Source organism: Typopeltis vanoorti, chromosome 20, assembly GCF_054136105.1.
Source record: "Typopeltis vanoorti isolate ZY-2024b chromosome 20, IOZ_Tvanoo_1.0, whole genome shotgun sequence".
NCBI classification, from domain to species: Eukaryota; Metazoa; Arthropoda; class Arachnida; order Uropygi; family Thelyphonidae; genus Typopeltis; species Typopeltis vanoorti.
The window spans coordinates 55,105,405-55,117,879 of NC_143568.1; the positions used below are offsets into that span (position 1 = coordinate 55,105,405).

A 12,475-nucleotide genomic window follows, 5' to 3' on the forward strand; every position below is an offset into this window, starting at 1 on the left:
CTCATCGAGGGAGGCCCAACATCATGTCAAAAACAACTATTCAACATTCACACAATATCTTTCATACTTCACCTTGAACTCGTTTACAGTCATGACACCCACAACAGACTCTGGCACCTTATTCCACTCATTTACCACTCTCCAAGTAGAAAACCTAACTCTAACACCTTTGCTAACCATTTTACCAAGCTTCCATGGATGGCCCATAGTCCTCCCACTACCAGTCCTATTCTCAAAAATATCTTCTGAATTAATCTTATAGAAACCCTTCAGTAATTTGAATGTCTCAATCATATCACCCCTTTTTCGCCTATCAACCAATTTCTGCAGCCCACAAATCTTCAACTTGTTCTCATAAGGTTCATTCCATAGTCCTGCTATTATCTTGGTCACTCGTCTCTGGATCCTCTCCACCTCCTCCCCATCAAGAAGAAACCCTGGTACCCATATCTGGGCACAATAGTCTAGATGGGGTCTTATCAAGGCTCGATACAGAGGAACAATAACCTGTTTGTCTCTGCTTAAATTATTTTTCAGCAACCAAGTGATTTGATGAGCTGATTTAGCCACTTTTGCACTTGTGCCCCCTAAACTTCAACTCCCTATTCACCAACACTCCCAAATCCCTAGCCTTATCAATCTCCTGGAGTACGGTTCCACCAATGTGATATACTGCCACTAATCTTTTCACCCCAAAATGCATAACCTTACACTTTGCCACATTAAATTGACATCCATTTTCCTTAGCCCAGGCCTCCAAACTATCCAAATCATCTTGCAAAATGTTGACATCCTGTGCACTCACTATTGCTCTACCCAACTTTGCATCATCAGCAAACAAGTGAACACTTCCTCTCAGATCCTTTCCTATATCGTTAATGAACAAATTGAAAAGTAGTGGTCCAAGAACAGAACCCTGCGGCACACCACTAGTCACAATCCGTCTTTTCGACTCTACTCCTGAATAAACCACTCTCTGATATCTCTCCATCAACCACCCTCCTATCCATCTCACCAACCCTATATCCATCCCCATATGCTGCAGTTTATGATTGGAATTCCATGTGGTATTCTGTCAAAGGCCTTAGCAAGGTCCAGTAGAATCACTGTAAACCCATTACCCTTATCCAGTTCAGCAGTCACTGTGTTATAAAACGTGAGCAAGTTACTGAGACATGATCTACCCTTCACAAAACCATGTTGTCTCCATTCAGTATCCCATTTTCATCTATACAATCCTGTATTTTTTTCTTGATTATTTTCCCCACGACCTTGACAACAATTCCTGATATGCTGATCGGCCGGTAATTTTCAACAGCAGCCTTGGAACCTCCTTTATGCAGTGGAACTATTTTCCCCTCTTTTCACCCCCTTGGGACTAACCCAGACCCGAGACTCAAATTAAACAACATGGTCAAAAGGCACTGACAATTCTTTAGCCGCTTCTCGTAAGACACGAGCTGCTATACCATCCAATTTGCAGATGAATTGACATTGAGGTTTTGTAATAGACTATTCACCTCCACTTCATTCACCACAATTCCTGTATAAGCTGTTGATTCTTCCATTTCTGCAATACCACCACCAGGATGATATACTCTTGCAAAGTGCTCACTCAGTAATTCTACTATATCAACTGATTCTGTTACCTCCCTACCATCGGCATTCTTTAAAATCATTCTGCCATATACATTTTTTCTTTTACTTGCAACATATCGAAAAAACTGTATGGGATTCACTTTAGCCTGCATTTCTAATGTTCTTTCATAATCCGCTTTTGCTTTTTTTACCACACTTGTTACCCTTCTGGCCTGGGCTTTATACCGTTCATTTGCCTGCAGGTTACCTTTCTCCTTAAATTCCCTCCATAGTTGTTTCTTTTTTTGCAGCTCAAGCTTAATGGTGTTATTCATCCATTTAATCCCTACTTGATTTATTATTTGGACTCTTGCAGCTCAAGCTTAATGGTGTTATTCATCCATTTAATCCCTTCTCGATTTATTATTTGGACTCTAGGTATGCAGTCAGCCATTGCCTCCTGTAAACACTTCTTCACCCCCTCCCATGCACTATCAACATCCAGCCCTTGCAGTTTTTACATGCCATGGCACTGAATCAATCAAACTCCTAAGCTTGTCACACTTACCAGCCCAATAATTCCACATGTACCCTGTCTTAATTGTAAATTTCACACCTTTAGCCACCTCCCAAGTTAAGACCCTATGATCACTCTCACCGATTGTGGCAATGTGGTCATATTCGTTACAGTCGGATCCTCAGATGCAATTACTAGGTCAAGCACTCTCTGACCTCTAGTATTTTCCATTACATGCTGTCGCAGATAGTTATCCCTTAATAACCGCATAAAATCCAATTCCTTCCTCCCATGTGTCCTCTCCTCCCTCCAATCAATGCTACCATAGTTGAAATCTCCCATAATAATTACCCTCCTTCCACTCATTTCTTCTATTTGCTTATGCATACTATCTCCACCATCTTTTCCATCACCTGGTCTATAGCAGCACCCAATTGCATGTTTTGTTCTGCTAGCCTCAATCTCACACCAAATGGCCTCAAATGGTCTCTTTTCTCTATCCTGCAATTCAACTTCTATTCTCCTTGGCTGCAGCTCATCAGCTATCATCAATAATGCTCATCAGCTATCATGAATAATACTCCTCCCCCCATTTTATTCACCATGTCATTCCTGAATACACTATACCCCTTACTTCTTATCATTGCCATTGTTTGTAGAGCATCCTAGTGTTGACAAGCCCAACTAGAGAAGGAAAATTGCTTAGTTATCCTGCTATCTACAGATGACACCACAGTTGTATTAATTATTTGACTATTAGTAGTAAGTTTAACGATTTTTTAGTATATATTGTTTCTGTGCAATTCCAACGCCTTTTTTTTTTGTGCTTACTTTTATGTTTACACTAGAAATAGTGCATTAATATGATCAAAAGTGCTTACATTTTTTTTAAAAGTGTTTGATATTATCAATAGTAAATGATTTATATTTAAATTTTACAAATTATCCCTCACAAAATGGATAAATGGTTAAAAAAATTTCCTCCAAAGAAACCGCGAATTGAAGATAATTATGATAGTACTCCTACATCAGACGAACAACAACAAGGAAAAGATAGGATTGATTCTTCTATTCAAACAAGTTCTTTATCAGTCAAATTAAGTGATAAAAACATTAATCTGAAACTTAACAAAACCTTGCCCAAGAAAGTTCGAAATTATCAAGACGACTACTTGAAATGGGGATTTACATCGACGATAGTCAATAATGAACCGCATCCTACATGTGTATTGTGTCATGAGATGCTATGTAATGGAAGTATGAAACCATGATTATTAATAAGACACTTAAAAACTAAACATCCCAAACATGAACACAAATCTTTACAATTCTTTGAACGATGTTTGAAGACATGTAATTCTCAATCCAACAACTTAAAAAAATTCACTAAAATTAAAGATAAATATTTGGAGGCATCTCTTGAGGTTGCATTCTTAATTGCAAAAGACCAAAAGCCTCACACCATTGGGGAAACACTTGTACTCCCAACTGCCATAAAAATGGTAGAAATAATCCATGGAAAAGAATATGCAGATAAACTAAAAACCCTTATCAGCAAATACTATTGGTAGACGTATAGAAATCATTGCAGATAATTTAAAGAAGCAACGTATCGCAGTATCAGATGCCATGAAACTAGAATTTCAAGAAATTATGAAAGAAATGCAAGGCCATTGTTCACATTAAATATTGTAAAAAATATGTTTGTTAACTGTTAATAATAAAAATAATGTGTAAAAATATCTAGCGTTTTTAATTATTATATGATGATACAAGGCATATTTCCTCTTTATAATACTTATTACAATAGATTTTTTATCAATCAATTGGGGGTACACGCTATTTATTTTTTTCTGTCTTTTGGGTACGCGATCAAAAACATTTGGAAACCACTGCTCTATCCACCAAAAATGTGTGAAGGCTTAGAATGGCAGCAGTTGTTTGATGTACTCTCTCCTGATTCTTGTGTTCAGATATTGGTCATGGCTAGGGGTAGAGATTGGCTACTCATCAATCTTCCAGATGATAGTTAAGGTGTTAAAGAGTTTATTTTATTGAAGATGTCTGAAGTATTTGTGAATTACTCACTCTTCCTCCCCCCCCCCCTCACGCTCATGTATTTTCAATAAATAGTTTCCAAAGGGTTTCTACTTGTACTCAGATTGTCTGAGTTTAAACTGTATAAAATTTATTTTGTTGCCTTTATTTGATGTCATGTATAGCATGTGGTGAAGCATGGAATTGAGATTATTTAAATTTTGCTCACACACACAAGCAGACAGTATTGGTATGTTATAAATTTGCAACCTGTCATGTGTGGAGTTAAAGTAAAAATACATAAAGTAAGCACTTATTCAGGAATTCACATTTTGCTGTTATGGCAACAACCCCAAGATAAATGAATTCAGGAAAAACTGGATATGAGAAATCAACATTATATATGAACCTACCAACGTTCAAGTTTATTCATCAGCAACAGTTCAGCATTTTACACTGCATTGTTTGTTGTTTCAAGCAGCTCATCTGGTCATACATTTGGTCTAGTTTACTCCAGCTGTGCTCAAAATCAGATATGAAAAGAATTACTAGATTTAGATGCAGTGTAACTCCTGAATTTTCATAACTTTTTCAGAGTTAGACTTCTGTAAATCTTGCCACATTGCTATAGTATATTTTGTAGTCATCTCTGATACTTTTGGGAAGAACAGTTATCCTTAGAACAACCCTAAAAACCATTTGAAGTTTTCGAAATTGGTTTATAAGACAAAAATTTTGATTCCTGAATAAATGTTTACCTAAGTGTCTAATATTTTATGAGGGTAAAAATTGATTCATTTTTATTTTACTTATTCATTTATTTTTAATATAGTTATCCTCGTAAAATATTACTTCAGAATGTGATATTTAAATAAATAAGTGTGGAAATTACCATAAGGCTTTGTTTGAAAATTTTCAGTAACTGCTTCTTTTTTCATTAGTAACTGGACCATATGCTCGGAGAATATTTTGTGATGAATTAGGAGCACCTGCTAACAGTGTAGTGAACTGTGTTCCATTAGAGGATTTTGGTGGCCACCATCCTGATCCTAATTTAACTTATGCTGCAGACTTAGTCAAAGCCATGGAAGCTGGAGAATATGGATTTGGTGCTGCTTTTGATGGTGATGGGGTTTGTAAACTATTTCATTAACTTTGATATTCCAATTAATTTACTGATTGATTTCATGTTATCATAACTCCACACACACACACAAAAGATTATTCATTTATAGCATTCCAGTAATGTGAATGGATTGAGTTAGAAACAGGAGAAACTTAGTAACATTGAACATTAGTCGTATTTTTTGGTGGTATTGCCTAATATAATACAAAATGATGGGAAAAGTTGTATTATTCTCATCTTCCTGAATTTCGATATATTGGAGATTTATTTTTTATATGCTTCTTTCTTGTATAGTGGGAGCCTTCATAGCTCAGTCAGTATAGACCTTTTGTTCGGAAAGACCTGGGTTCGATTCCTGTCAGTGATGTGAGGAACCTTTATCTGGTCTCTTTCAACTAAAGATGAGTTAGCCGTTCTCATATGGAGGTAGGGGTTTTTTTTCACCTGGAAACTTGGCTGTTTTGTCCCCCAGAACAGGCAAACCGGCTCTGTGAACATATATGGATTGCAGTCATGAATACATCCAAACCATATGCCGGTCCTGAGCCCGGATAAAATTGGGGGGTCGGGGAAAGCCATGGTGAACTACCCTGTAAAAATCTTGCCAGGAATATTTTGTGGGCAAGCCTACAAAGTCACCTATGGTTGGAAACAATTGAAAGGGAAAAATCATTCTTGTCTAGTGGTACATTGAATTTTCAGTATGAGGAGTTTCTTAGCTACAGCTTTTTAATGTTTCCTCATACTTTTGTGGCTATATCATTTAAATAATTCTCAATATTATGAGAATTAATGATAGGCATTTCATTTTGTTAATTAATGATCACTTCACATACAGATAGAGTTTAAAGTCTGAAACACAGAGGAATCTAACAATTTGAAAGGAACACCTTCATCAGGGACTAACTTTAAAGACACTATGACTTGAGCTTGAGACATTTCAGTACAAATCTTTTGTTTTGTTTAAGTAGAAGGTGCACCAAGATAGTGTATTTCATTATCTTGCTATTCTGTTAGAACATTAATGAAATTTCTAGATGGTACCTTCGTAAATAATTTCTCAGGTTTCCTGCATGGCTTCCAACGAGCTGAACATTGCATTTCATTTGCTTGCGTTTTGATTTTTAATGAGTTGTCAAAGTCAAATAATTTGTGCAGTAAAGTCTTCTTTCATCTCTCCACGTTTATACTTAGATATTCACTCTAGACAACTGAATAATTAAGATTAAACAATGTAAACAAGGCTTGTATTCCTGTCCTCCTGCGTAAACAAGTTTAGAAGATTTTAATGATAGTCCTCGATGAGTCGTTGACTCCTCCCTGGAGGTCTCAAATAATAATTTTTTTTTAACATTTTATTATTTCTCAGATATATTACATATACACATACATACAATAATAATTTATTTATATATATATATATAATATTTATGAATGCCATACTTGCACATACATAATATTTAAAAAAAAATAATAACAATAGATATTATTTCTCTATGTAATAATTTTTTTAATAATATTTTTTTTTCTATTGTCATCATACAGAGTATTTACATATGTAAAATTAAGACATATTACATTTTCTGTTCTGTACAAAATTCTGTATGCAGTTTAAGTACCTTATTTTTTTTTTAATATTTTTTTCTTTAAATATAAATGCACATTTTTTTTTTTCCATATCAGTATCATCATTTATTATTATACACAATATTGACATATACATTACAATAATTTGCACTCTATGATTATGAGAATTAGTTGAATGAGGCAGGCTAATCCTCCCTACTTCAAAGCTAGGGTTAGCTTTTATGAAGAGAGTAGGATTAGCCTTCACTATTTATGTTGTTTGGTACTGTTTATGGATGGAATGTAGGCGTTGGATGCTTTTGATTTGTCATGTGTATATAAGTGTTAATGCTATATTAACTGTGTTGGTATAGAGTTTACAGAGTTTGTGTTTTAATGTTCTGTAGTTATCTATGTGTTTTAAATTTCTTGATAGGTTGTTGTGAGTAGCATGGGTATCTGATGTGGTCTCACAAAAGAACCGTACGAGTTGTCGAAGGGTCTGGGGATGTAAAGAGTTGTTGTGGGTCGTGTTATGCGATATGTGTCTCTGTTGTTACGATAGATGATGTTGAAGTAATTTTTTAGTAACATTATGTAGTGTTTCATATTTTTTATGCTCAGGATTGTGTATGTAGACATAATAAGCAGTTCGGATATTGGCTGTTGTATATAAGGTCTCCAAATCACTGTTGACACAATTTTCCTATGTAATATTTCTAATTTTGTTAGGTGGCTGTTGATGTGCTTGTGTAGACTGTTATACTGTACCCGAGTAGAGATTCACAGATACCATGATATAGGATTTCTTTTATGTTAGATGGAATCATGCCTTTTACTTGGAAGAGTTTTGCTGTGATGTTGCAGAGTTTAGTATGCAGGTAATCTATATGTTTTTGTCCATTTAAGGTAGCAATCTATGTAAAGGCCAAGGTATTTTGCATGTGTTACGGGTTTGATTTCGGGACATTGGCAGGTATTTTTTTTGTTAATGCAGTGGTATGTGTGACAGTGTGGCGATAGTGGTGCGGGGCATATGATTCTTGGATTATGTATTACTAACATCTGTGTCTTGGTGCCGTTGATTACAATTGAGTTTTGGTAGAAGTATGTTGCGATTTCATTTAGGTTTTGTTGTGCTTTGGCAAGAACTGTGTTATGTCTTTGTGAACTGCGAGTAGCGCAGCGCCATCTGCGTACTGAAATATTTGACTTCATGTGGCCAGGTTATGAACATCGTTAATGTATATGTTGAATAGAGTAGGTGATAATATGACACCTTGTGGGACACTGTATTTTAATTGTATAACCTGGCTGTAACATGAGTCTGATTTGTTATTTGTTATTATTTGTTACTTTGTGTTCTGTTTGAGAGAGAGTTTCTGAACCAGGTATGCAGTGTTCCTCTTATCCCGATTGAGTATAGTTCAGTCAGTAGTATGTCATATTCAAGTGTATCAAAAGTGGTTAAGTCAAGCAGTATAAGGACAGCATACTCGTTTTTATCGAGGGCTTTGTTTATGGCATCAGCGATGTCTTCCAATAAAATTATGGTGCTTTTTGTTTTCTGAAAGCCGTATTGATTTGTAAATAGTTCTGTAGTCTGGTGTGTGTTATTTTTTCTAGAATTTTTGAAATGACAGGTAGGTTAGCTATTGGCCTCTAGTGTATCATTTCTCTTATCATGTTTGTAATTTGGCATAATTATTGCAGTTTTTAGTTGTGGAATAATGCCAGTGTCGATTATTATGTTCACGAGTCTCGAAAGTATTGGATTTATTTGTTCAAAGTGTGTTAAGAGGTCTATGAGTCTTATTTTGTCTATTCCTGGAGTCGTCTTTGGTTTTAGTTTTAAGAGTGCTTCCTTCAGTTCCTGTCTTGTTACAGGTGTTAGCTTGACAGGTGGAAATACATAGTTTGCTGTTCACTTTGTGTTTGTAATTTTTTGTTTTATCATTGGTAGGTTATCTTTTTTGAGTTATATGATATTGATTGTTTGTGAATGCTTTGAATGAGTCTGCTAGTTCCTCTTGGAACGAATATCCTGACCGAAGCTTTTTGCAATAAAATCTTGTGCTGAAGGTTTCTTTTTTCGAGTCAGTAATATTTGAGTTAAGTATAGCCCATGTTTGCTTCATATTGTGATTATATTCTGTAAATTTTTGGAAGTAGTAGTGTCTTTTTCCTACGAATTTTTGTTGTTAGTTGATTTCTTGTGTTTTTATATAATCTTTGTAGTTGAGTGTTACTGGGTGACTTTTTTATTCTTTTCCTTTACAGTAATACTATTTAGAATGTCACCATTTATCCATGGATTATTGTCCATTTGTCGCCTCATTTGTGTAGGCTTTGTTGCCTTTTTGTATATTTCTGTGAACATTAGTTGGAAATTCTCATACAAAATTACAGGATCATTTATTTTAATTAGGCAATTCCAGTCTGTATTTTTTACAAGGTTATCAACAATGTTCTTTAATATGATCGAGTTTTGTCGACTTTTATGGTGGGGGAAGGTAATATAATGAAACAAAGATGAGATAAAGTAGTGATCGTCAATTTTTACGTTAATTACTGATGATGTATATGTATGGAATGGGGGCCTGTATGTTGGTATGGTCAATGCATGATTGTGTTAGTGAATTGTTGAGTATTTCTTTTCTTGTTGGAGAGTTTATGTTGTACTGACTTAGTATATCAAGGTATGTGTTAATGGTTAAAGAAGCGTGGTCGAGAGTATTTGTTAATGTCTCCTATTAGGATGAACCTAAGTGTTGTACAGGGTTCAATGCTGCTTAGCCATGATTCTAATTCATGCAGAAAGCTGAGTGGATTATTATCTGGTGGGGGTCTGTATATTATGTTTATTGTGTATTTGATGCTATGTTTGTGATTTCCAAAATTAGTGTTTCTGCATGTTGGAAATGAGTTTGTTTTTCGGTCACACTGTATTTTTCTTTGATAAAGGGCACGATGCCACCTCTTTTGTTTGGTCTAAATAAGTTGTAGGTTTGGTAATTATTAATGTTCTATGCATAAATTTCTGTGTTGTTTATTGCAACTTCTATCAGTATTAGTGCATCTATGTTTGTCAAGGTGTAGTTGAGCAGTGTTATCAATATAAGCCAGTGTTTCTTTATACTTATGTTTGTGTGTATGATAGTGAAGTTGGTATTGGTGGAAATGTCTGTCCATTTCTTGAAAGAGTCAAAGACTGAAATTTATATTTTTTGACTGGATATGTTCACCTAGATTTGAGATCTCCATGATATGATTTTTAAAATAATTTTAAATCTTGTTCTTATGGATTGGGATAGTTAATGTATCATATTGGTAGACTATGTAGGTCAGATTCTCTTGCAATTATATAAACTCGAGTGTTTTCATTCTGTCTCATAAATATCTGTGAATCCTTAGTCCACAGGAACTTGTAGTTTTTCTCTGTTTTTGTTTTCCTTGAGTTTGAGTTTCTTGTCAGTTAGGATTGATGTTGTCGGCTTTGTTTTCTTACTTGCTGCAAGAATCCATTCTCTCGAACTTCTGCTGGTAAAATGATCAATGGTTGGCAGTAGTCTCTCTTTGTTTTTTTGTGGGCCTCAGTTAATAGAGGTGATGTCTGTGGTTGTGACTGGAATGCCAATTTTGGTGCCAATCAGTTGCACTATGTTGCTTAAGTCTTCTGTCTTTTCTTTTGGTATTCCCTCTATTTGAAGTTCTTTTTGTAGTATGTGTTCGATTTGGCATTTCAGGGTATTTACCTCTTTCTGCAATTCTTCATTTTTGCGCTTAACGTTTTTTTGTGTTTCTATTTGATACACTTAATTTCGTCTTTGTCTCGCACAGTTCCTAACATTTCTTCAAAAGTCACGTTTATTGTACTGTATGTAATGTTCATACTCCTTGAATGTTTTGTTGATTTGTTGCTTTTGCTTGGTGTCTGTTCTTTGTTCTTCATTTTCTCATGGCATTGTAGATGGCGCCATTTGGTCCATTTTGCAGCTCCTTTTGCTTTCCACTTGCTTTCTGAGATCCCAGAGCATTGGTAGTGTTGTGTTCAGCCGCATCCAGAGCAATGCGGCCTGTCCCCTTCGTCGCTTAATGGCTTATTGCACTTGTTACAGCTCATTGTGCTTGACCTTCGATGTTTTGGTGACCTTTGGACTTCCTTCTCTTTAGCAACTGTAGTGAGACTTTTAAAATGCCGACGTCCTTTATTCTTTACTGTGTGGTGACAGCAGTTCACTCTATATTTGACTTTCAGCACACAAAATTTGGATATTACTTAGCCAATTCCGATGAATTAAATGTCCCTGTTTTCATCGTAACAAGTAGAATTAAATAGCAGCATTTTCAAATTAAAAACATGAGTTAAAACCACTTTAAACTTATAAAAACGGGAGCAGTGATAACACGTGCATGCATCCGTTTGCCTACACAGTGCCTTCGATAATAATAATAAATATGTAGGTACCTTGTAAAGAGAATGATTTTAATAAGTGCAAGTAGAATCTGGCAAAATTTGCAAAACTTGACAGATTTTTTTTTGTGTGTGTGCTAGATCAGTACATGGTTTTCATTCCATTCGTAATAATGGGAACTGTTCAGCTCTGTACAATATTTAAAATACATGGTGAGTCCTCACCCCCACTACTTCTGTATAAATAAAGCTTTTCTTTTATTTCCATTTTGTATTTCAATAAATCTAAACTATCGTTAATAGTAACAATAAATAAATACTATTTTAGCATCATTTTTTTTCACTATTTTTTTTAATTATTATTTTTTTTAATTTTTTTATTTTTTCTTACTCTGACCCAGAAATATATCTTCAGAAGAACGAGTAAATTGTTCCAATCCGGATAGCTATTCGGATAGATTTAAAAAAAAAAATATATATATATATTTAGAATTATTCATTCACGCATTTAAGGGGGGGGGGGGGAGTTCCTTTTGAAATGTTCCAGGAGGATAATTTTATTTTGGCTCAAAACTGTTTCATCTTCTGTATATATAACATTCTGCTTATACAGGAAGATAGACTAACAGACATCCCCCAACAGCTGTATTCCTGCCAATAATTTTTATTAAAATAATATTAAAATTATTCATAACACCATTAGAACAATAATAAATCGGAAAGTTATTTATTTATCTAATAATATTTCACTGGATTTTAAACCAACTTCTTTAGCGCACAACAACATGGTACACAAGCACTAACAATCTGTTATTAGTATAAGTAATTGAAAATTATAATGGACACAAGAACTGACATCCTATTTTACAACCTCGTGTTGATTAAAATGAAATTTACAGGTTTTCAGAAAGAGTTTCTATTAATGACTCATTCTCTTGTAGTTTTAAAAATTAAGGTAGCTAGCAATAACGTTAAACTCCTTTCTTACTTCCATTCTTCCTTAACATTTGAGAACAAACAGTGAAATGAACCAAGACATAGTAATGGAATAGAAGCATATGAAAACCTAAGTGGATGTGAAAAAATGCATTAGAAGATTGATGTGATCTGACAATATTAGTCCTAAATGATAAGATGGAATTGGAGGAAAACTATCGACAGGAAGTAATAACAAAATCTTTTCATGTTGTACTGTCAGTTTTTCATTTAGATGGGTTTAGCCAATTAAAATTGGAAA

General features: G+C 34.7%; 1 protein-coding gene across 1 annotated transcript in view; it reads left to right on the forward strand.

Moving 5' to 3' along the window:
* Pgm1 (phosphoglucose mutase 1) overlaps nucleotides 1–12,475 on the forward strand; it is a 359,120-nt gene that overhangs the window by 189,386 nt on the left and 157,259 nt on the right. The window contains exon 4 of the mRNA XM_090410682.1: nucleotides 5,074–5,264. Within this exon, the coding sequence (XP_090266808.1) occupies nucleotides 5,074–5,264 (191 nt within the window). The remainder of the gene's footprint in view (nucleotides 1–5,073; nucleotides 5,265–12,475) is intronic.